The 25,587-nt window shown below is 44.2% G+C and overlaps 2 protein-coding genes across 12 annotated transcripts; one reads left to right on the forward strand and one right to left on the reverse strand.

The window, feature by feature from the left end:
* The first annotated feature begins 359 nt into the window (after positions 1-359).
* Positions 360-4,967, forward strand: LOC118292269 (recoverin). The gene is made up of 4 exons (XM_035621064.2): positions 360-426; positions 1,659-2,246; positions 3,408-3,519; positions 4,089-4,967. Exons 2-4 carry the CDS (start codon positions 1,866-1,868, stop codon positions 4,172-4,174), a joined length of 579 nt encoding a protein of 192 aa, XP_035476957.1. The 5' UTR covers positions 360-426; positions 1,659-1,865; the 3' UTR covers positions 4,175-4,967.
* Positions 4,968-5,525: 558 nt separating this feature from the next.
* LOC118292255 (germ cell-specific gene 1-like protein) lies at positions 5,526-25,379 on the reverse strand. Of its 11 annotated transcripts, none has more exons than XM_035621024.2 (11): positions 25,223-25,379; positions 24,387-24,536; positions 24,193-24,302; positions 23,313-23,468; positions 21,878-22,006; positions 21,590-21,710; positions 21,307-21,482; positions 19,646-20,867; positions 19,142-19,288; positions 18,593-18,748; positions 15,881-17,942 (listed from the first exon to the last, which is right to left on the reverse strand). In XM_035621024.2, the coding sequence occupies exons 2-11, from the start codon at positions 24,478-24,480 to the stop codon at positions 17,431-17,433; spliced, it is 2,823 nt and encodes a 940-aa protein (XP_035476917.2). In that variant the 5' UTR covers positions 24,481-24,536; positions 25,223-25,379; the 3' UTR covers positions 15,881-17,430. The 11 variants fall into 11 exon arrangements, with proteins under 11 accessions (XP_035476928.2, XP_035476926.2, XP_035476917.2 ...); XM_035621028.2 differs by having other exon boundaries at positions 24,383-24,536; XM_035621027.2 differs by lacking the exon at positions 25,223-25,379 and adding an exon at positions 25,164-25,180.
* Positions 25,380-25,587: the final 208 nt, after the last annotated feature.

The raw sequence follows: 25,587 nt of genomic DNA on the forward strand, positions 1-25,587 counted from the left end.
TCCTTCTTTGCATTATCATAGTATTTTAATTATTAGTATAGTTACGTGAAATAAGTGTCTCGCCGCGTCTTTGCATTAACTTTGTATGTAATCTAGCAGCGCGAATAATTCATGAACACACCTTTACTCTCAATGCATATTACCTCATAATTGCGCAATTACAATGTGGGTTTGATTCATCACAAGACAGCTGTAATTCATTGCAATGAAAAGACAACACCTTCAAAATAAATGTGACTTAACAAACTTACCCCCCCAAAAAAGCCGCAGCATCAGCAGCTCAGGAGTTCAAATGGGTGTTGCCATGGCTCCGATTCAGGGTGATCCACTTTAATTGACTTATCTCGCCGGGCGGAGGCTGATTTCTTCTGCTGCCGACGGAGCGAGCGTCACTGTTTGTCTCGGACTCCTCCGCTGCTCACACAGGTAAGAAAACCACACCGACCGGACGCCAACGGAATATCAACTTCTTAAAACTCTGGTCATATCAAATTGTTCGTAATATTTACCTTAAGGTGAAACTTTAGTGAAATATTAATGTCAAGTTGAAGAGAGAGTAGCATTAGTTTATTATTAGTATTTTGTTTTTGTTTCTTCTTTATCCACCAGAGATTGACTGCAATTTACTAATCTGTTGTGATATGACTCACAACTTACAAAATCTTCATGATGAAAATAAATATCAGCTTTCTCTATAGTAAAAAAAAATAGTTTTCTGCTGAGATGCATTGAGATAAATAAGAAACAAAATTAATGATTCCCCCCCCCAATTTTTTATCAGTGTGGAGCCTGTCAGCAACAATTCAACCATAGAAAATAACAAAGAAGAGTTAACATTTGTTAAACAATATTTATTAAATGGCTTTCGCAAGACAAATTTCTTTTTACATTTGTAATCTCTTCAGTTATATTCTGACAACTGTGCTGTTGTCTACTGTGTAATATTTCTGGTAATGTAAGAGTAGTGATGTTACTGTTTGTCTGTCGGGATAACGAAGTGGATTTTTTTTTTGAATTGCCACGTTTATCTTTAAGGACATTGGCCTGGTTTTGCCATCGCCCTTTAAGTTGAACTTGAACTGCTTTAAGACCCTGAGCCGTGTGGATGATGGTCGATACTTAATCAGACATGTGAAATTATAGATATGTGTCAGTTTTCTTCAACCAATGCGGCATCCTGCTCGAAAAAAGCCACGACATTTGAATGTTCTAGAATTCATTCTGAAAAAAACTTGGAGGATACTTTTTTTTTTGGTGTCATCTTATTATCTTCAGTGATGGATTGTTAGAAGACGATGGCATCACACATAATTTTTTGTCAAAATAGTTCACGTAACATTCTTGAATCACTTATGGAACCAATCTACTGTGACGTGATCACCATCCCCTCGAGTCTCTGTGGAAGATGCCACTGACTGCAGGGTAATCATACCTGACGTTGTCTCCATCTGTCCAGAGCCAATTACAACGCTTTTTGCTGCTTATTTTAAAATAGCAAACGGCCAAAACCATATGAAGCGCCACAACTTAAAAGCTGAAAAAAGAAAGCGCTTCATCTTCGACCTTGGTTGAGCCGTGACCGTGACAACTCTTGCTGGTATTACTGGTGGCTGATTGGCTTAATGAGCTTACCAAGAAGCTTCTGCTCTTTTTCACAGCACTTGCTTCTCTGTGGGCAAAGCCAGGACCTGGATCAAGAAGGATTCTGCAGCGATACTCCCGGAAAATCCTCTGTTTACCCCTTCTGATAAAGTAGAGGAGGCAATTCCCCGGGTGAAAGTTGTGCATTAATAGCCCCAAAAGAGCAGAAGGGTCACAAATCCACACTCTCATAGAGCTCTAAAACTTTACCAACGCCAGCGACAATGGGTAACAGCAAGAGCGGCGCGGTGTCAAAGGAGATCCTGGAGGACCTGAAGCTCAACACCAAGTTCTCGGAGACTGAGCTTGTGCAGTGGTACGAAAACTTCAAGAAGCAGTGTCCAACAGGGCGCATCACGAGAGAGGAGTTCCAGAGCATCTACAGTAAGTTCTTCCCAGAGAGCGAAGCCAACACGTACGCCCAACACGTCTTCCGCTCCTTCGACACAAACGACGATGGCATGCTGGACTTCAAGGAGTACATCATCGCCCTTCATATGACGTCAACAGGGAAGACCACGAGGAAACTGGAGTGGGCCTTCTCCCTGTTTGACGTGGACAAGAACGGATACATCACCAAGTCAGAGGTCAAGGAAATCTGCACGGTGAGTTCTTGAAAAAACGGGCTGCGATGGAAACGTTCCACATTTTTCCCAGCATCAAGCACAAAGGAGTCACTTGCGTCAGCACGAATTCTGCGTCTTTTACCAGTTAGAACCACAGAGTACTTTTCACAACATAGTGCTGGAGGCCAGGTAATGTATTGACAAGTGAGTCTACATTAGCAGGGGTTGATATTTGACTAAACGCTTTATTCTTCTTTAAATAACTTGGAGTATGGAGAATAACATGATTGTTTAGGCATGAACCGCCAGATGGCTTTCGCAGTGAAAAGAGGAGGATAGATATCAAATCAAAGAGAACATGTGACAGAATATACATTTCAAAGATCTGGCAAAGACACTTTTTTATGAATAACTGTACAGGCAGAATTATTTTTAACTTTCTTGAATGTAAACTGCTAAAAACAATATGAGGCTACGATTAGAATATATTGAAAGAAATATTTCTTCATTCTGACTCTGAATAAGACACAGATTTAACAATCTGGCTTTTGTCTTTCAGTAATCCTCTCTTTAAGCCTCGCACTTGTCAGTGAAATGTGAGCCAGTAGTTTTGTCTTCTCACAGCACTGCCAATCCGTCTCAGTTTTTGGCATATGAAAGATTGTATCTGTGGAAATGTGAAATGCTTTGGATAGTGATGCGCTTCATTGGTGCTCCAGCAAGTCACATTGAAGTTACTGTTGCAAAGTGTTGACGCCACCAAAACACTCAATGAGAACAAATTCAAAATACTTAATTTTCTTTTTTTACAGGTGCTCTCAAATCCTTTCATGCCCTGCAGGTCTATTTCTAGCACATAGCACATTTTAATTCAAAAGATTAGCGCTCATATAATCACAGAACAAGAGAGAGCAAAGAGGCGGGCGGTCGGTGAATCGGAGGCACTGCAGCAGTTTGTTGCTGTTTTTTTCAACAGACACGTGATCAGATCACTGACGTGTCGAAGTGGTTGAGATTAAAGACGGATTTGGGAGTGATGGCGGCGCTCGGTCTAAAGGCACCAAAGTGGAATTTGTGGTCGTAGAATTCATATTAATTTCAGCTATCGTACAGGAGACAGCGGCAAATAATGAGGGCGTGAATGTGTGTGTATGTAAAATACATTTTTTTTTTCCTCTGTGTTTCATTTTCCCCCAACAGGCGATTTTCAAGCTGATTCCTAAAGATGAGCTGGCTAAGCTGCCTGACGACGAAAACACAGCTGAGAAGCGCGCGGAAAAACTCTGGAAGTTCTTTGACAAGGGCGACAACGGTGAGATGAAATGGAGACATGAACATAAACAGACTTGTAGACTTGACTTTGCTCCGTCCACTGGATTGAGTAAACCAATCTACGCCCCACCGCCCATTAGTTACAGTTGGACAAATCTAAATCTCACATCTGAGGGACGCTTCCACTCCCGCCTTGTTTGGTACGAACCAAAATTGCAGCTGCGAAAGATTCCTCGGGCCATGGTCCGGACCAGAGGACCGACGTTTGGTTCCGACCAAAACATGGTGACATCCCCATGTTACAGAAGTGCATAAGGCACGTCTGCCGGCTAGTCTTGCACGCCCTTGACGTGGCCGTTGGCCAATCAGAGCAGACTGGGCTTCATTGGGAGGGAGGGGCCTTAAAGAGACAGGAGCGTAAACCAAACGTTTCAGACAGAGGCTGTGAAAGAGGAGCTGCAGGGATGGACAGTCTGAGGAAACTGATGCGTTCACAGAACATTAGAGCATGTGAACCTTTTCAAGTAATAACCCAGATTAAAATGATGAACCTGAATATGAGCAGAATGTGTCTCCCTTTAACATCATTTTCTTCTTTTCCTCATCCAGACCGAGTGGCAGAAGGGGAGTTCGTCAAGGGAGTGTTGGACAATGACGTCGCCCTTCGGTTGATTCAGTACGAGCCTTTAAAGTAACTGTTCCATCAAACAGATTCACTCTCCATTCCCATCTCCCTCCATTCCCAGTCTTTTCCACTTCACCCTCTCATTCTGCTAATGCAACGACACCTGAAAGCACCACAAAATGTGAACATTTGGGGAAAGGTGCGACGCCATCGTCCCTTCGCCTCAAATGAAGTGGTGACACAAAGTCTCCTGCAGGCTTTAATTTCAGTTGACACCAATACAAGTTTTCTGATCGGGAGAGTTTGCCCCCGGGTTACTTGAGATTGCAGTTACCATAACAACCATTTCTATATGTCAAAGTTTCACAGGAAATCCTAGTTGACCATTGTCTGTCTACCGCCACGAGGTAGACGGCAATGTTCCCTCATAAATGTGTGGCCTAATTGACACTTTCTATAAATTAAAGTTTTCTGCTGGGATTAGTTTCTTCACTGGAACTGCGAGAGTCAGAAAGTGTCAGTATTTAGTTTACATTTCTGAAGAAACGTGAATTGCGAAGGCGTGTTTCAGCTATTTCAATATCATAAGATGTACATGTGCATTAGTTAAAGTATCATTACAGTGGAATATGTTGGAGTCTGTAGTTTTCTCATTTTACCCTGTGATGTTTTTTTTTTAAAAAACCCTTAGTGCATGTACATGATTATTGTATAACTTTGTGTCTCTATTCATCCTCGTGGCTCACTTGTACACTTTTGTTGTTCTAGTAAAGTGATGAAGGTGTTGGTCCTGGATTTTTCCCTCGCAATTAAATTCAGTAAATCAAAACCATAACATTTTAATAAAACCTGAGCTGCCAGAAGTCTTCTCTCCTTTTTTCATTTTTTTTTAACATACACTGTAAATAAAGATGGACGACATCAGCCAAAATATCTTGATCGCCCCCTGGTGATCAAGATATTTGATGGCTGCAGTATAGGTCATAAGCCCCTCCTCCTCCATGTTGGCACCAGTAGTTTAAATGTCTCAGTCTGTTGCTCAAGCACAAATGAGTTGATGAACAAAACTATGGCACAGATTATCTTAACTGTAGTTCCATTACTGCTGAAGAAAAACAGATAAATTCCATTTGGGAAAACTCAAACTCTTATCCACAGGATAATCCACAATCCCCACTGGGAATAGTTTTGATGAGGAACAATTTCCCCTGTTTTCCTTGAGGTCTGTGGATTATCCAGAGTGACCAGGACACGGGTTCACCACTATCTCAGCATCATAATGAAATTCTATTCACCTTTGTTATTTATATTGCGGTTATAGAAGAAGAGCAAATCTACGAGAATAGCTCGACTACTATCTACTCTCCTGTTTCCTTTAAACGTATCTACATTGACGGGTTTGAGATGGTCAAAGATGTAACAAGATCCTGAAGTAAACATTTCATTTATTTCTTCATTATATTTAGCGTTTTCTGAAAAAAAAAAAAAAATCTTTGAAAATAAGAGCAGAAACTCTTTATTCATCACAAAACCTCCAGATGTTCACAACTGTCCTGTTTCACATTAGCCGCGTTGTTTAAGTTACACAAGGTGTAGTATTAAAGTATGAAAGATTAACATCATTTCATAATGAAGAAAACTTAATTTACTTTCAAACTCCACATTCTGGGAGACATCGGCTATATATGTTTTTTTTAGTACACATGGTTCCCTCCAAATTAAAAAAAAACTAAACCGGACAGCTTTTACAGAACAAAGGCAAACTCATGTGGTGCAAGAGGCTCATCTTACATAAACTCTTGTATAATTCAACCTCGTAATTTACATTTTTAATCACTCTCCACATACAGCTCTGTGGCCCGGCAACCCCGTTTATCTCTGCCTCACTGCCTATACTATGTCAATCTCTCTCTTTTCTCTTTCTCCCCTTTCAGTCTTATTCCCCTGACTGGGGAGATTATTGACATAATCTTCTGTCCAGCATTTGAAAGCATCTGTCTTAACGTCCAAATCTCTCTGTTGCTGTGATCTTTCATTCTTACTTTTAACTCTGCTCGCATTGTTCTAAAAAATATCATTGGGAATTAAGTTTAAAAACATCAAAAGTGCAACTGGGTGGAATCTGGCACAGTTGGATATTTTAAACATGTCCAAGAGTATATGTTTCAAAGCTTCGGTAAGCTATTGTATGTTCATGTCGACGACTTCAGCTGCAAAGTCGTGAGTGGAGCTGCGACACCAGTATCGCTGAACCTGAAGAGAATCAACACCCAACTCTGCTGCTTTTAGCGTCTTTTAGCCAGTTGTTTTTGTTCTTCAGCAGCACACGGACTGTAGAGCCTCACTGCTTCCACAATGAAAAAGGCTTATATCACTATCTGAAATCAAACAAGCTCAAACAAACAGATTTTTCTGCTGGTGGAGACCAAACTTGGAGCTGAAAAGGAAAGTGAATACAGGGCTTACATTCATCAGGTGGCCAGAAACACAACAACAATGGCATAATAATGTTTCTCGGCATCTATACATAGACAATTCTCTGATAACTTGTTAGTGTGACTGTTTGCTGAGTTTGTTTTTCAGTCCCTCTGTCCCTTACTAAATTAAAAACGTTATATACACAAAGGTAGGTGTGGTGTGTGTTCAAGTCTTGTAGTCTTGGAGCGGAGTTTCAGTCAGATGTTACGTGATCCAGTTCTGACACGATAATTATCACAGAGCTCCAAAATCTTAGCAGAGTGAGTCCTCTCTCTCCTCATGCAGAGCGTAATCTATCTCGTCCATCTCCCGTTCACAGTCTTCACATCCTTCGATCCCGCATCCCTCCACCACCACCACACCATGAGGGTCCCCCAGCCTTCCCACTCCAACTCCTCCCATTCCTCCCACTGTTCCCACACCCATTCCCCCAACTCCTCCTACTGCTCCCACTCCCATTCCAACCCCACGTCCACCAAGTTCCATTCCTCCGACTCCTCCCATGGCCATCATTCCTCCCACTCCAACTCCTGCCATACCCATTCCTCCCACGCCAACTCCTGCCATTCCCACACCTCCAACTCCAACTCCTGGCATTCCCATTCCACCGACTCCAATTCCTCCTCCACCAACGAGCAGTGCTCCGCCCGCTCCACACGTAAGAGGTCCGACAGCTGGTCCCACTCCTCTGGGCCACAGGGGGTCCATGAGCGCCCCCTGCTGGCCGAGCTGAATCAGCTGGCTGACGGAGTAAACCCCTCCGCCGCCGGCTCGCACAACCTCCTCATAGGAGGGGGCGCGGACGACGGCTCGGGCCTCCTCCAGCCTCATCCGGGCTCGGTGCTTCATCTCGATGAGCGTCTTGGTGTAGGAGTTGAGCGTGGCCACGGCGGCTGCCATGCAGCAGCTGAACGACAGCCACGCCATGCTGTGGGGTATAGGGAGGAAAGAGTTTGGCCGTTTTGTCGGACCACCAGGCTAAATACAACCTGTTTTTTAAAGGAAAAGTGGCCCAGCATAGTAAGGGTCCGTCCCATTTCTCCCCACTTGGCCCTACCCCTCCTTTCCACTCCACCTGAAGTCGGCATCCAACGTCCCTACGTTTGAAGGGCTGTTTGAAGGGGTAGATAACCCCTGCCCCTTGATCTTCAAAATAAATGGGACACTCTACCCTACGCAGGAAAACACGCAAATGGGAAACATATGTGCAATTACTTTGTCCATTTGAAATTAATTGATTTTTATAAAATATTACCCTCTTAAATTTGGTGTCACCATAGCTCAAATCAAATTTAACTGATTAGCTAACAGAAACAAAACTCACGCAAACGACCATCCGTAGTCCCAGGTCTGTGGCCTCCAGTCTTTGGGTCCGATGCTGACGGTCATCTGAAACACTGTGGTGTACATCATGTGAGCTACCATCCCCATCAAACCTGACGGGGGAAGAAAACGGGGAAATTTAAACGTTTGCTAAAGTCGAGATCAAACAAGTTAAAGAGGAACGCTTTTCAGTACCACACAACAGAAAGTGTCCCCTGTTCTCACCCGAGAGGACGGTGCACATGGCGGCGTAGGCGTTGATCTTCAGGGCGTTCATCTCCCTCTTGGCACAGAGGCAAATCGATTCCACCCACATCAGCAGGAAGCCCATGGCCAGAAGACCGATGTACATGAACTCACTGATGACGGAGAGCCAGAGGACGCCTGGAAGCAGCGGCAGAAATAAGAAATTGCGGGAAAAATGGAGTAAGTGATTTATCCTTGTGCAACTAAGTGTAACTGTAATATTTTTTTTTTTTTAAATAGCCCAACCTTGAGTTTCTCCCGGCGTCAGCTCAATGAAGCTGCGACACTTCTCCTCCTGATCCTCACCTGAAAGAACAATCACATCAACAGGTTTTAACCGACTGAGATCCTGACGGGGACAAAACGGGCTTCATCAGGTCATCGTAGGAATTCTGGAGTAGAGAGATTCTTCAGCTTTATCTTTGAGCTTTGTTGAATCTGCAATATTTTGTAAATTGTTCTGAATATCAACTGTCAACCACAGATCTGAGTGTTACTTTGGCAAATGCAATATGTTGGTTTTTGATAATCCCTTTCAAATTCGTAATTCTGTGATTTCAGGTCAATCTGCTTTGAGCCGCCGACTATCAACACAATCACAGAGTCTTTTAGTGGAAGAATAAAAGCCAGTGATTACTTTTTGTTTGCTGCATGCTTAAGGTCATCTGTGCTTTTCAGGTTTTTGGGAACAGCTTTCCCTTTTTTTTTTTTTTAAAGAATGTCTTTTGGTGGTGTATCAAGCCAGAAGAAATATATATATATAAAAATATAAAAGAGTTAATTTACAGCAACATAACTTTTAAATTGAATCTAAACCAGTGATGGACTTTTTACTGGCCTGTGGCAACAATAATCCAGGCTTGTACAAATTATACTCCTTAGTGAGAGTTTAGGGGGAGGCTTAACTGTAGATCATCCATGTTGACTAACACACAATAGTTACACAGAAATTAAAAGCAAACATTTGACAACTTTTTGAAATTCAGTCGACCAGTGTTTCGTTTGGTCCGAACAGCCACTGAAGCAGTTTCAGTGTTGTATCTATAAATCAAATATCTTTTTGTGTAACTTTGGCTGATTTTAAAGGGTTATGGGTCAGGTTATGTTTTCATAGCCTTTTGTTTGTTTGTCTGTCTGTCAGCAGTATTACTCAAAAACTACTGAACTCATTTCCATGACCAAACGAATAACGGGCATATCCAGGAATTTTATTATTTTTGACATACGCTTCATGGCGGAAGAGGGAAAAAAAGAAGCTGCAAAGAAGCTCCGGAAGTCTTGAAATAAGATTCTAGAATGTCACTCAAGTCCCAACAGTCAGAGATATCGGTCCCCTTAATATGCCTGATTTATTTTCAGCAGGATCCATGAATAATTCCTTGGGGAAAATGTCAGAAAAACGCAATGTTAAAGAAAATGTAATGGCTTCTTTCTTGGCCCACCAAGTTCTGTGAAAATCCGTTTGGTAGTTTTTGCGTAATCCTGCTGACAAACCAACCAACCAACCAACGGACAGGAAGTGATAACATTCCCGGACACCCACTGAGTCTTCCGGAGCAAACTCAGTTATCTTTCTTGACGACCAACCTTCATTGTGCTTCTCACACGAGAGCCAGAAGCCGGTGTGGAAGTATCGCAACATGTACTTGTCCTCGCCCGTCTCCCAGATGTATTGGACGGCGTTGGCCATCTGCTTCCTCCTTATCCTGGCCAGCTCCTCCTTCTGCAGCGGCGAAAGTGTCACATTAGGCGTCGGGTTCTTGGGGTCCGGGGTGGGGGCCTCTGAATGGAGGGACAGGTGGGACGAAGAGCATTGAAAAGGTTTAGAGAATGGCGGCTACAATGCTGCAAAAGGACATTTAGTGACGAACTGTATTCTTCAATGAACACCACATTGTGCGTGGGATCATTTCATGGCCAATGTGCCAAGAAACTCTGACACAAATCTCCTGCAGGTCACAGCGTGTAACACAATCCAGGCCTGAAACGCTGCTCTGTGGGTAATTTGCGTCTTTTCCATGTCGTGGAAATTGAACAGTACATGGAAACAAATGGGTTTGGTGCTCAGAGATGAAGACACGGGGTTAGGGCGTCCAGATAACATGCAGCTGCAGATACACAGTTCTGAGATTAGCAACAAAGCCGGGATTATGTGAATCTCTGCCAGTCAAGTGTAAAAGGCTTGAATGTGGGGTGCAAGAAAATATTGTTCATGACATAAAAATCCTGTATACACACACACAAGATGTTTAGCTTCCTACCTCTTCTGCAAAAGCTCCTGTTCACTTTCAATTCATCTATAATTGATCATAAATTGATAAAAGTCCAATTCAAAGTTACAAGTTCTTTTTTAAATCAAATTGTTTAACCCAGACAACAAGATGTCTTTTGACGGAAGATAATTACCAAATCGGGGCCTATTTGTCAGTGATTTGTAGGTTTATTAAATTTAATTTCATTACGTAGGGATCGTGAGTATTGATAATCCATCACTTAGAACACGGGTAAGGGAGTTCTCTGATTGTACCGGGCTGGAAAGACTTTGTTCAGCTCTGGGAACCAAATATTAATAGTACTAAAAACTGAAATATAGGCTTTACCTTGAAAATAAATCACATCCAATATAAGGAAACATCAATTTTTAATAATATCCTTTTAGATAATAGTGTATTAGACCTTTTATTTGTTTGCCTTAAACTGTTGTGTTGTAAGTGCTTTATTCTGAGGTGATGTTATAACAAGAGAAAATGACAAACATGTTGTGGGGGCAGAAAAAATGGAGGCATGTCAGTCTGCAAACGTACACCAGGGGGAGCCGTGCAGGAGTTGTGATTCGTGCTTTTACGAACAGCCTATCTTTGTGCACAGTGCTTCCCGCCCTCACCTGTGGTGTACGGTTGGCTGTTGTTCTGCCCGCAGTTCTTCATCTTGACGGGCGACAGGCAGAGCGGCTTCACCACCTTGTGCGTTCCCTCGATCCAGTAGGAGGTGCAGAACGCCAAGACGGACAGGGTGAGCGCCAGAGAAGTGAGGGACAGGGACAGCAGGGAGCGGTTGCGTCTGGACATGCTCTCCAGCATGGCTGCCTCTCCAGACGGAAGGCGACGACGACGATGGAGAGGAGCGCGCCGCGGCTTCGGAAAATTGGCTAGGATCTAGGATCTAGGATCACAGGAGCGAGAGGGTTTCTGTGACGCAAGGAGTCCAGCGAGCTGATCACACGTCGGGCGTGAAAGGTTGTTGTGGTGATGGAGATTGATTCATGGAGGATGGTAGGAGCGAGGAAAGGGGATAAGGGATGTTTGAGAAGTAGAACAAAGGTCAGAGGGGAAGATGGGAAAAAAAGCGGTTGGGTGGAGAGATGGAGGAAGAGGGCGGGGCTTAAGGAAGACAAACAGTCGATGAGCGGGGGGGGGGGGGGGGGGGGGGGGGGGGGGGGGGGGGGGTTCAGAGGACAGTGGAGTGGTGGGGGATTTAATCACTTCCAGTGAGTAAGAAAGAAAAAGAGACAGATGTTCAGGCCAGAGGTTGCAGCACCAACTCCGGCCTGACTAGTTCAGGAGAATTCAATTTGCGACCTTCCCTCTTCCGTCCGTCTTCCTGGTGCTAGAGCACGAGCCAGGCGAGACATTGGACTCCGCACATTCCCTCTCGCGAAGCCGCCACTCTACCCCATCACAACTCACACCTGTTGTCCGTCTCTGATTGTGTCCTCTCCGACGGAGATAAACGTCTAAATCTTCTCCTTGCGGATTGTGCGACTAATCGGTCGCGTACTCAGGGCACATCCCGTTCTTCAACCTGTCCCCCCCTTCCCCCTCCACCCTCCACCTCTCCGGGATGGGGATTGAGTTCGCCAAGGATTGATTAGTCCAGAGTCTCAGGGCCTATACCCCCTTGGTCAGGCCTGGTAATCTGTGTTAATCCTGCAGAGTTAGGTGGATGAGATTAATGCCCACTGACGCTCGCGCTGTCTTTGTCTGGAGGAACACCTAAGACGAGGTGGGACAAGAGACAAACATCTGGATTAAGCGTCGTCAGGAGAGACTGAGTCGAGTCAACAGTGTTCAAGTAATCTGTGTTGTGCATTAATCCTGCCAGGTGCCATTTTTAAATGATTTCAGTGCGGCAGCCCCCCACCCTCTGGACTCTCTTCCATGAGAACTTCATTGCACAAAGACGCGTTCACACCAGACGCCCCAAGAATTTTCCTGGGCGATTAGATTACATGTGAAGTCTAGCAAATTTTGCGGCAGTCGCGCCCGGCGATGTCAATGACGCCCCTGGCTCGTTCGTACCGAAAGTGACGCAATTTTTTCGCACAACAAGATCAAACACAAAGATGACGCGAGACCAGATGTGGTATCACTGGCGCTGGGCGCGACATGAATAACTCGCTTGAGTTAAAATATTTCAACTCGGGTGAAATATTCGCGTGAAGCGATGTTATGAAATCCAATTGGTGTTGAGATCCTCCTGATGAACGGCAGATGAACGGACTGTTACTCTCGTTTAGTTTCTGTCCTTGGTTTGTTTTATTTATTGATTTATGGCGCTACACAAATCCAAGTTACTATTGATTGATAAATAATAAAAAAAAATGTTTTAAATGGCTTCACCAGAGCAAAAGTATCGTTCTTTGGTTCATCTTTTGGTGATGCTTCTTTTAGAGACAATTGATGAATTCAGTTCTGACCGAGTGATTCCTAAAATCAATAACCATCACTTGTAAAACTGTGTCGACACGCCACAGAATCTCAAAGAGCACAATACGAAACATATTGATGATGAACCCCAACATAGGTAGTGAATTTGGAAACTTTGAGATTCCTGCTTGAATTTAGTTTGACTGACACACCGGCAGGTCAATGAGGTTTGAGGGATTTTAACAGATGTTCTGAATGATGAACCCCACCCCCCCCTTCTCCCACTCACTCGTGTAAAATATTTTTTTTTCACTTCAGTCATAACTTCTTACGACGTGATCGTTGAGGATTAATTCCGTCCTTAAAATCAGCTCATGGTGTGAATCTATCATCCAAACGGTGAAGTTATTGTTCTGCTTGACGTCAAAGCGCAGCACGTGTGTCGAGTGTGTGTGTGTGTGTGTGTGTAATCAACATCTGAGGCTTAACGATGAACTGATTCAGTCAAAGAGCTTCGAGACACCAACTCAATCTATCTTCAGAGCAGAACGTTGGTTTCGATTCACTTCAGGTTTTTTTGTCCACAGAGACTAAAACACGTTTACAGCTTCACAACTAATAAATGTGAAACACTTTGGTTAATCCTCTGTGACAGAAAATCAAGATGAAGAGTCTTGAGCCCTCGTGCGTGCGATTGGGCAAATCCAGCTGCGGTGGGCGCCCGGCTGTTGATCCGCTCCCACTTGAGTCGACAGAAACACAAAAGTGACAACTCACCATGTTTGGGCGTCGTCGGGGCGTTTTCCTCACCTCTCCTCCGACGTGGAGCTCCGTCTCCCTCACCTTCCCTCTGCGCTCCCTCATCACTCCCTCGTCCTGCGTCTTTGGGCGAGTTTTCCATCAGAAAAGAAAACCACCCAGATTTTTCCTTCTAATCCTCACAAGTCCCATCTGTTCCTTTCCCTCCCCTTCGCTCCCTATACTGTTCATCCATCCTCGCATTCTCTCTCTCTCTCCTTTTCTTCATCTGGTCTCCCCCGCTCGCTCGTCACCCTCCTGACCTCCGCTTCTATATGGTGATTGCTTTGACGGGATGGTATGGAACAGATGATGAGCGTCTCGTGGTGAAAGGCTGCTGCTGAGAACTTCAGCCCTTCTTAACACAAACCGGTGAAGAGATTCACGCAAATCAAACAAACGGAGACAAGACAGTAGAAGCTGCACAAATCAGTGCTTTCGTATGAAATTCAGATCTTTCCATGTTTTTCAAACTATTTTCTAACGCACCAGTGTCCACTCATCGTTGGAAACCTTCAGCTCCGTAGCGTGTTTTAAATTTTTTAAAGTAGATTTTCACACTTTAAAGTCTGGACCAAGGTCCAGAATAACGCTTGGGCTTTTGTTACATTGTAACATCTGATCTGGTTAGTTCTGGTTTCACGTTTTCATGTTGCGAGTGGCACTAAAGAACTTTACATGTCGCTATCACCTATATTTCCCTTTACTTGACTCTCCCTTCCAGCTCTGCCGTCCTTAAGTTACACGTTTCGACAGGTCTGCAACAGCCCCCGACAAGTTTTTTTACAAGTTGGCTTTTTATCGTTTCGTCGCAATTGCAGTGAAACCCTCCCTCTCCTCCTCTGCCCTGGTGCTACCGCTGCTCCAGTTTACTCTTCGTTTCCAGTTCACTTTCTTCTTCTATGACAGCTCGCTGACTCACCTTCCTGTAATTGGTCCAAGTCCGAAACCATCTCCCCAAAACAATTCACACCACTAACAAATGGATTCCAACCTATCGATGGCCATGGATAATGTCCCGTTTGAACATCTAAATATCTTGATGAACAGAATGTCAAAATGTTCTTGACTATCGTGTTATGTTATGCTCTTTTGCCAATTGACGTGTTTTGCGCTTCTTTCTGTCCTGGCTTTCCATAATTAGGGATCTGAAACAAAGATGGTGCGGACGGCGAAACGTCACAACACGTTCAGATCAGCAGGAAAAAGTCGCGACTGCACTGAGCTTTGGTTAAAAAAGAAGAAGAAAAAAAGGTAGCACAAGGACTCAACTGCCCATCATGTCCTGATGTAACACACACTGATGAACTGTCCAATTCCCAAATCTCCCCGCTCTCTGCTTTTAGACTCTAAGCTCTCTCTCTCTCGCTCTATGAATGGGGAGACACAGATCCGGCTCAGCTGTCAATCCTACATCGTCTCCGCTTCCTGACAAATTCTGTAATGGCCTCAACTGACTCGGCATGAATCAGGTGATGAATGAATGAAGAGCGCAAACCTCCACCAAAGGCGAACCTACAATTCCACAAAATGGGATAGGCAGAGGAGACAAGACGGGTTTGGAAGGCGTGACTGAAAGGTGGTGGGTGAGTCGGAGTCGCAGATCTCTTAGGGGATGGAGTTCCACAGCCTGGGAGCTGCCCTCGAGAAGGCTCGGTCCCCAAAACTGGGGAGGTTGGTTTTGTGGGTGGAGAGGAGGCCGGCAGAGGTGGATCTGAGGGACCGTGGGGTCGGTTAGGGTGAGAGGAGGTCAGTAAGATATGGGGGCGTTATACTGACAGCTGGTACCGTCCAATTACTGCAGGTCGCAGGTGTAGGTGGACATGCAATGTCCTCGAGCTCTCAGTCAGGCCCCAGCCCCCATATCCCTCCAAAAAACTTTAGCTTTCAAAAAAACCCAAGACGGCGCCGGTCAAAACGGCAGCTCACTAATCAATGGGCGACGACACGGTGGGCTGCCACTCGATAGCAACACAAAGTATGTCAACATTTCTTTAAAGCACTGTGGCAGGATTTTGTTTCCTAACTAAATCATTGTGCTGCTTGTCAGGATATATTTTGCTTTCAATATGCAAATAGCAGAGGCATCCACTCATCATACATGAAGTTTTATATATGATGTGACTGGAATATGGTGAATAAAGGTGAGTAGTTATGGCCCTCTAGTGGCAACAGCGGGCAACTTCTTTACAGGTTAAATTAGGTAAAAAAAAAATACAGATTATACATTAAAAAAAGGGAGAAAAAAATCTAAAATAGGGGCGATAAGAGACCAAACAATTGCGTCACTTATTGTGTCATTTTATTTCTCAAATGTACTGTATACCATCACAGTTTAACAACACAACTTTACATTTGAATACAGGGCAAAATAAATTCCATTTCATACAAAAGTAAATTTGAGAAATTATAAGTGTGTTATGGACAAGTTTTTTCTTCTTCATTTTCTCCTGAATCAAACAAACAAAAAACATTTAAAGTATTTTGGTCTGTTTTCCCACCAGTTCACATTAAAAGGACATAAATGATGCCAACAAATGTGTGACCTCTTCAAAGTCACTGTTGGTGTCTGATCACGTAAACTACCGTTAATCCTGCTACATAAAGTGGAGCCTTTTTTTTTTTTTTAATATTTACCTTCATGTACAGGCATGTTGGAATATTTCATTGATCACTCTCACACCAGATAACGTAACACACACACACACACACGCGCACGCACACGTTTGCTTACGGAGGAGGAGGAGGGGGTTCTGCTCGGACATCATGCAGGTTGAGATGTTCAGCTAAACATCGGACAATAATAAATTTCTGCTTCTACAAACCTAAACAGGAGAAATAAAGCCACCATTGGTTACCGAGTGGATTGGATGACGCGCTGTTTCAACAGCCAATTAGAGTAAAGCGGATCACGCTCGACATCACACGTTACCAGATACAGTCAGCCGTCGACCGGATCCGATTCCTGCGACGCTGTGACCAAGAGTCAATCTGAACTTTTGTCTTCATCGGACGCCATTTGCCACATCAATGAATAATCAAGCTATAAATAATCAATAAATAGTTACTCGTGATTGTAACACTCTCATGTACAGTATATTTCAAGGTTTATCTTCCACTATTTACATGAACACACACTGAATGGACGGATGCTTACATTCCGTTTCCTAGACTTGTAAAAATTAAAAAATTAATTGCTGATCCAATTGGTTTGATTCCAATAATAAGTACACACACGATGACAGTGATGATGACTCTGCTGCGGAAAGCAGAGTCTTGGTTTACAGTCATCAACACGTCCACTCGCTCGCTGAGATTTTTTCCTGCTGTATTCTCACACGGGCTCGCTCTAATATTATACGGACATTTTTCGGAAAATGTCAAGGGCAACACTTTGCGTCCTCACAAACAACTACTCCGGACAATATCCGGACTTCGGTGCAGGTCTGACAAAGCAGCTCATTATTGTTAAGTACTGATTTTGGTCCCTGGCTGCAAATATTTAGACCAACTTAATTTAAAAGTCAAGTAAGTTGTTTTATTGCATATTAGTCTGGTTTCAAGAAGGGATTCATCGGAACTATTTTACTATCATCATCTGACATCTGAGCTTTGAAATTCATCTACTGAAAATCAAGATCAAACTCACAAAAAGTCGTGTGTTGAATGTTGAACTTTTGTGAGGTACTAATTAATGCAATCTGTGATCTTATGGCTAATAAATGGTAATGATGAAGTAAATACTTTAACAGGGCAGAAACTACACTGTGTCATGCTTCATCAAACAGCCTTTCAGACTTGAATATATACACGACAGGTTTTATTTGTCACGTTGTCAGAACAGGAAGGGATTGTTGTTTTTGTTCACCATCTGCGGCTGCACTGGGATTCCACCTGCGCCCTGCGGAGTGGATCGTCCCAAATGAGCCACACTGGTTTGATGATTCCCACCAAAGAAACTGGACTGACCCATTCCTGTTCCCCACAAAGGGGGGCCTGCCAAAGGATTCCCCGCGGGATATCCAGTCGGCACCAATCCCTCTCCTCCGCCGGGTCGCTTCGTGTGAAGTCCCACTTGTGGACTTCCTTCCCCAGTTTCTGGAGCCACCTGAAGCAAACTGAAGCCAGAGTAAGACAAGCCCATCATATAGGATGGTAGCTGAGAGAGGGGAGCGCCACTGGAAGGATTAACGGCTCCAAACGAGGGAGGTGGTGCATCATGGGAGGGTGCACGGGTGGAACCAAAAGGACAAGCAGGTAGGGCTGATGTTTTAGGAAGGGACAGTCCTGCAACAGCCCCCGATCTGAGAGCAGGGCCAGACGAAATGCCCCCGGCTTTGAAAGCGCCTGGGAAAATTAAGGAAAAGTAACGGGAGGGTATAGAGGGATGTAAGGGAAGGAGGGGAGTTCGAAGTATTTCCAGCAAAGAGCAGAGAAGAGGGGTGAGAAGAGTTATATGTCTGATAGTTAATATACAGCATACTAGTATATGTACAGGGTATAGTAGGTCAACTAATGCTCTCAACCACCCACCCACCCACCCACCCACACACACACACACACACACACACACACACACACACACACACACACACACACACACACACACACACACACACACACACAAACACACAAACACACACACACACACACACACACACACACACACAAACACACACACACAAACACACACACACACACACACAACATCTAAACACTACGGCAAGACAATGGGGGAGGAGGTAATCACAATAAGCGTTTCCATACAAACCTATCGATAAATATAATTTTTTGTCAGTCATACCGTCCCCACCCCTCTTTCTCTGTGGACTGAAGATTTCGGCTGGAACACCACGGGGAGATTGATGTTTAAGATCTCTCAGGTTGATCATGCATCCGTTTGAATCAAGCGCACCACAAATAATTCCACGTGAAGCAGCCTTTGTGGAAAATGGTATTTGTCCCCCCCGGAGTTAAGCAGCTTTCTCTTTCCTTACCGACGGCTTGTGTCTGGCCGACGGGCGTGTTGATGAGGGGGCGCTGTGCGGGGTTACAAGAAAATAGATCGTCCAAGTCAACCAGCGACGCCGCGGCCGGGCCCAAGAACAGAGCAGTCTTTCTGTACACCACCTCCTCTTGTGCCGTTCGCTTTCCTACAATAAAATAAAGGTCCAGTTCTACTCTAAAAGGAATTTTCTTTAAAAAGGGACAGGTCAGGGAGGAAGAGAGGGCAAAGCGAAAGAGAAGGTTAATTGATTAAGATTGTTAGCAGAGCGCTGGTTGATTAAAGAGATGGAAGTGAAATGGAGAAAATGGAGTGGAAAAAAATTGTGCAAAAGACGGATGTTCATACAAAAATACAGATGCCGGCAGACACAGAGTTTATTTTTTAGAGTCGCCCATTTCTGCTGAGCACTAAGCAGCGGGACTCCTCAATGCTCAACACAAATATTTAGTTGTTTTAATCAGAGCGGAGCACACGATGGATGAGTAATGTTTGGATGACAAAAAATTCAGTTCAGACAAGAGTGTAAGTTGTGTTTTACCTGCAGTGTTGCTAGTTGCATTGCTCGGTGCACCCCAGGGATCATTGGCTTTAGCCGCTCCGTCTCCGAAGGGGTCACCAGATGTTGAGGAGTCTGAGGGTGGAGCAGGTGAACCCCACGCATCATCTGTACTGGCTGGAGCTGAAGCTAAGTGGATTAATAAAACAGACAGGTTCATAAAGGGCTCAACAGTGATGTACAGATAAGACCAATATTTCAGCCTATGTTCATGTCTGGTTTGTGCCTAGACCAAACTTGCAATTAGTGAAAGACTCATTCACGTTCACTACTGTTCTCGGTTTTATTGTGGCTGTTGACTCCTGCCTTGAAGACTTGCTATATTCCAACAGCGCAACCACTTAAGAAAGTCATCGCAAAAGTTCTGTTATGAGACCTGAGCAAGTTCCATTCAATGAAGGACACACAACAGTAATCTACAAAGTGAAACCTGAGTTCCAAGTTCCAAGGAACAAATGTGAAAGCATTTATTTGTTTGCTTCTTACCTGGGGCTCCCCATGGGTCATTGTCCTGTTGGGACGCAACCTCAAATGGATCAGCATTATCATTGGGAGTGGTGGCGCTTGCACTGTTCCCCCAGAGATCTCCACCCTTTGTTTCCTTTGCAGTTGATGGTGTCTCCCAGGGATCTGCCGCAGTGGCAGTTGGTGAGCTGGCAGGAGCTCCCCACGCATCTGCACCTCCTTGGAGTGATGTCGCCGTAGGAGCATTGAAGGGATCTGCGGCGTCATCTTTTGGCGGACTGGACCTTGCAAATGGGTCCTCTTTAGGGGGTGTTGTCGATGCTGCGAAGGGTTCGTCTTTTGTAGGTTTGGATGGTGCAGAGAAAGGATCCTCTTTGGGGGGTGTGGTTGGTGCAGTGAAGGGGTCATCTTTAGTCTGGTTGGATGATGCAGAGAAGGGATACTCCTTGGGTTGAGATGTTGGTGAAGCAAAGGGGTCACCTTGAGCAGGTTTGGTCGGCACAGAGAACGGATCTTCTTTAGGCGGCGTTGTGGGAGCAGTGAAAGGGTCGTCTTTAGAGGATGTTGGTGCTGCAAATGGGTCTTCTTTAGGGGGTGTTGTTGCCAGTGCAGTGAAGGGATCATCTTTTGGGGCGTTAAAGGGGTCGTCTTTTGGGGAGTTGAAAGGATCGTCTTTCGGGGCATTAAAGGGATCGTCTTTTGGGGCATTGAAGGGATCTTCTTTTGGGGCGTTGAAGGGATCGTCTTTTGGGGCGTTGAAGGGATCGTCTTTGGGTGTATTAAATGGATCATTGTTTGATGAATTAAAAGGATCTGCTTTATCTTTTGGAGCAGCAAATGGATCCTCCTTGTCTTTGGGTGCACTGAAGGGATCTGAACTGTCTTTGGGGGTGTTGAATGGATCCGGTTCGTCTTTTGATGCTACAAAAGGATCTTCTCCATTCTTTGGCACTGCAAATGGATGGTTTTTTGTTGATTCAAATGGATCTTCATCAGTTTTTGGTGCTGCAAATTGATCTTCTTCAGGTGTAGATGGAGCCCCCCAAGGATCACTGTTAGCTGGTTTCTCAGCTTTCGCTGGTGTGCCCCATGGATCTGTGGCCTCTTTAGGTTGTTTTGAGGCTCCCCATGGGTCTGGTTTCACCTCCTCCTTCTCTTCCTTTTCTCCTGCCCAAGCATCACCTTTAGCATCGGGGCCTTTTCCCGCATCCTCCCATTGCAGCTCGTCCTCACTCATCTTAGCCTAGAATAGTACAATAAGAAAATAAGTAATGCGAGGACAAACAATCATTAATCGACCTGGTTCATCTGAGTCAAGTCCTTAATTGCACCTGGTACTCAATGTACAGTTTTCGGTAATCAACAAAATCCCCACACCGGCGTCTTACCCAAGACAACTCTGGAAAAGGATGGAGTCGATCTCCTGTCAAAGAATTTAAGTCTAGAATAAAATTTTGCATCAGTTTTTGGTGGACCATCCCCCGCTTCTTAGCCCTATAGCACGGTTTAGTGTATCAAAAAACTCTGCCATCCTCTTACAGAATCAGTTTTTTGATAAACACTATACATCAGCTTGGGTTTCCCTGATGGACTTTGCTGATACCGAACAAAGGAGAAGTGTTGTTGCACATCCATTCACTTGCTGTAGCAGAGCGCTGCACACGCACTGAGCGTTTACTCACTCTTCTCTCCATGTCTTTCTTCTCGGCTTCCTGGCGGAGCCGTTCCTCTTTGCGGGCAGTGAAGGCAGCAGTTAAGTCCGCCACCGAGGGGATGTTGTCCAAGGAGGGAAGCCCTGATGCCCCAGCAACGTAGCACGGCTTGTAGCTAAGATCCTTGACGACATCCGAGGACGAGGCTGGTTAGGATCAAAAACCATTAACTGAATTAGATCTGTATGAGAGACAGTGTGTCTCGCGATGATGATACTTTAGATCGCGATGATGATACTTTAGAACGTCTCACCTGCAGCACCTTTCGATGTCTTCTCTCTGGTCTTGACTGCAAAGTCTCTTTCCTCCTTTAGTTTCTCATCGTCCTCCATTAGAACAAGGACAACCTTAGCTTTCTCTCTCACGTTTAGACCCTGGGACAGATTTGCTTGAATTAGAAAAATTAAAAATATTTTGATTCTCTAATTGTGAACCTGGTCTTAGAGGTTTAAAAAAGTATGATGACATGGATATCTTAGAGCCAACATCCATTTTTAATTAATACTAAAAGGCTGCGTGCTTTGTATAATATCAATGATACCTGATCTTTGCCGTCTTTCTCCACAAAGCGGTACTCTGTGAGGGCTTTGACGATGTAGATGCTGTCTTTCATTTTCAGGAGCACGCGATCGTCACCGGTCTTCAACAGATACTCTAGCAGTGTCAGGGACTAATACAACAAAAGACAAATTCATGATGAACAATATGAGTAAGGTAAAAAAAACCTTGTGTTAAGTGTCAGTAGCAAATGGAAAACAATATGCAAAAGCTTCAAAACACAACATGCTATGAGTGGATACCAGTGCAACTGATATGTGAATACAAAAGCACATGGCTGAAAAAGTTTGTGACATCGGTTTATCCAAGCACATGTGGTAGTGCGGTGCATGTATTAAATAACACAAACATAAATACGTGTTATCATGTGATCTTTTGCTTAGGCAGAGATGAACCCTAGAGCTGCAACTAACGATCATTTTCATTATCGATTAATCCTTCAATTATTTTCTCGCTTAGTTGTTTGGCCCATAAAATGTTGAAAAATGTTGATCGTGTTTCCGAAAACCACAAGCTGATGTTTTGTTTGGTCCACACACCAAAGATATTCGGTTTACTGTAACAGAGGAACAAAGAAACAAATGATTTTTTACTTTTAAGAACTTGAAATTATTTCCACATAAAAACTACTTGAACCGATTAATCCATTATTATCCAAAATAGTTCACGATTAATTTAGTAGTCGGTTTACTGTTGCAGCAATCCAATAAATTTCAACTCTTTGTATATCACTGTACAGCCATAGTCACTCCAACGTCCGATAGCAAAGTTTTCAATCCCTTTTATTAACCAACTTATTTCTAGCTCAATAGAATAAAACATATTTATGTTGGCCACTGCAGATTACATTGACAGCGGAGGGTGATACCTTTGGCCACCTCTTTTCCTCTGCATATCCTTAGCTCCCCCCCTTCAACTTATTTTTTTCCTTCTCTGTTTGCTTTCTTGTTTTGTTTTGTACCAGCGCTGTGGGTCCATGAAAAGCGCTTTAAAAATTAAATATATTATATTATTATTATTTAGTGTCCTTCCCCTTCAGACATGACAGCCAAGCAGATTCTCCCATGAAATTTGAATTTCTCTGCTTTAATGTGCTCATGTTACTGCTTACAGAGGCTCTCTCTTGTATTGATCTTTCGCATCATTGCTTCTCACAGAACATCTGTATGGTTCGCACAAAAAAGTGGTTTGTTTAACAAATAAGATAAAAATTTGGCCTCAGCACTTAAGACTCGTAGTCGGCTGTATTGATTAGTCCATGTATATGATGCTTGATAATAGTAAGAGATAGACAATGAGAGTATTTGAAATTGGTCAATTTCTATAAAAACACTAACATTTAAAGGATGACATTACATCCATAATAATAACAAAGTAGTGAGCATTGATTTACTTCAGCATCACCCCCGGTTCCTCACCTTGTGGATGTGTCTCCAGTTCTTGTCGTCTTTCAGGCGTTTCCAGAGCATCGTCATGATCTCATTGCAGGCCACCACGTTATAGGTCAGGTCGGAGATGTCGGCCATCTGAGTGCTGGACGGGCCCCACGGGTCGTTGGACGTCGCCTCTCTGACCTGCACAAGAAGCAAAGTCACAGAGCTGACGGTGTTGAACGCAGCCATGGGGAAACGTACAGTGGTGGTGGCGTCATTGACGGTTTGGCAGCAGTGCAGCATGTTCTCCTTGAAGGCATCACCTTTCATCAGGCCACTAAAAAAGTGGTTAGTCATCAGTTCTGCTGGGGTGATATTGATCGTGTTCGATCAGATCTGCATTTTAGCAAAAAATAAAAATGGGTCCCCACCTTTACCCGACTAAACATGCCTCCAGTTAGAATGTCTCAGACAATTGTTCCAAACCCCAGCACTATTTTTAAAGATGCCACACGTCTACTGTCCAATAGGCAAAAATATGTAAAATAGTAAACAATAAGATTACAGTCCACAAATCTTGTCCAAACAGGGCCAGCCCGAGAAATAAATGAACTTAGCGGCTGCTTAGGGCCCCCCATGGCCACCAGCCCCCCCCCAAGAGCACTAGAAATGTCCTACAAGAAAGCTTGATTCTTTTTTTTATATACATTTGACAATATGTCAATCACACAAAGTTGCTACTCAGCTTCTTGTCGGACTTTAAATGGGTAAAATATCTCCAAACTACCGAATTCCTCTCACCCATCTTTTAAACAATGTCCTGGGTTTAAGTTATTTTGCGATAATTATCTTGAAATTCTGCTTAGGGCCCCATATAGGCTTCGGCCGGCTCTGCGTCCCACCACTTGACTCTGGCATCTCGTACCTTGACCTCAGCTTCAGAGTAGTTCTGGACCAGGTTCTTCAGCTGTCGGCGGAGCATGGAGGACGTCATGGTGTCTGGTGGAGGGCGAGGGGAATCGAACCACCGGGAATCTGTCAGAGAGGCCTTGTGAACAACGCTGCACGCTCAGAAAGATCCACAACCTTACAACAGGCACACAAACTCCTCATACCTACTTTTTCTTTTTTTGCCAAAGCCTGACTGAGCTTTCAAAGTACGATTTTTTTTCCCTTCTTCTTTTGAGGTTGCGGCTGCTGGATCAGTGAGCATCCATCCCGCGGGTCTGTTCTTCGCCCCGACTGCGCACACTTGTCTCCCAACTGGCGCTGTGCAGGGAGGAAACGGTGGACATTAAACGTGACACTCACTGACAGATGAGCAATGTATGCAATTGGGAATGAGTGCCGGCAAAGGCGGTGTGCACACGGTAGAAGTCATAATCATAATCTCCGACAAGCACAGAATCCTCCTTTGCGTTAGCTGTGTGGGGCTGAGCTAGCAGCTAGCTAGCTAGCAGCATCCTGGGGCTAAATGTGTCTGTGTGTGGCTAAGCTAGCAGCTAGCTGGCTAGCAGCATCCTGGGGCTAAATGTGTCTGTGTGTGGCTAAGCTAGCAGCTAGTTAGCTAGCAGCATCCTGGGGCTAAATATGTCTGTGTGTGGGAAATATGAGCTAAAACGCCTCATACAGAGCAACGGGGGCACCGGTGTGAGCCACGACAGCTTACACGTCGACGTGTTTATGAATCTCGCGTCTGGTCGGGAGTCACGATTCGTGTTTTCTTTGTTCAGGACCTCGGAGAGCGACCGGAAGACGACGACCGGCTAACAACCGAGCGTCACTATCAAGCTAGCAGGGTGTAAGCTTGAGTAGCGGACTCTTAACCACCGCCGACGGGGGGCGGGGTCGTGGAAACAGCCGCTGCGTTTAGTTTCTTTAAAATAAAACACCCACCGACCCCCGTGTGTCTTCTTGTGTGATTCACAGGGGGGTAATATAATAAGGGCACTAACCGCAGAGTGGATCTTCAGGAACCTTCCGAGGAGACGGCGGCTTCCGCTTCCGCAGGTGGCAACCGGCAGCCAATCAGAACCGAGAACCCGCACAGAAAATAATACCATGATAATGATAATAATCATGATCATAATAATAATAATAATTGTATTTATACAGCACCTTTCAGAAGCAGCTTCACAAAGTGCTTTCACAAAAATATACAAATCACAGACAATTAAAATCAGCATTCCAACAATAACAAGGGTTTCAGGTTACATATCTGTATTAAAAAAAGACATAAAAAGACGATCACATAAAATGATATGATATTAAATTTTTATAAGAAAAAAAAAGAACAGCTGTAACTTCTACATGACATTTA

The sequence above is a fragment of the Scophthalmus maximus genome, chromosome 22, assembly GCF_022379125.1.
Source record: "Scophthalmus maximus strain ysfricsl-2021 chromosome 22, ASM2237912v1, whole genome shotgun sequence".
NCBI classification, from domain to species: domain Eukaryota; kingdom Metazoa; phylum Chordata; class Actinopteri; order Pleuronectiformes; family Scophthalmidae; genus Scophthalmus; species Scophthalmus maximus.

Excerpts from the sequence above, each read along its gene's own strand:
- LOC118292269 (XM_035621064.2), top strand. The coding sequence starts at position 1,866 with ATGGGTAACAGCAAGAGCGGCGCGGTGTCAAAGGAGATCCTGGAGGAC. Across the intron at positions 2,247-3,407 it reads AGGTCAAGGAAATCTGCACG|GCGATTTTCAAGCTGATTCC; the intron begins GTGAGTTCTTGA and ends TTCCCCCAACAG. Across the intron at positions 3,520-4,088 it reads CTTTGACAAGGGCGACAACG|ACCGAGTGGCAGAAGGGGAG; the intron begins GTGAGATGAAAT and ends TTCCTCATCCAG.
- LOC118292255 (XM_035621024.2), bottom strand. The coding sequence starts at position 24,480 with ATGCTCACTGATCCAGCAGCCGCAACCTCAAAAGAAGAAGGGAAAAAA. Across the intron at positions 23,469-24,192 it reads ACTCTGAAGCTGAGGTCAAG|GTCAGAGAGGCGACGTCCAA; the intron begins GTACGAGATGCC and ends CTTCTTGTGCAG. Across the intron at positions 19,289-19,645 it reads TGACCCATGGGGAGCCCCAG|CTTCAGCTCCAGCCAGTACA; the intron begins GTAAGAAGCAAA and ends TAATCCACTTAG.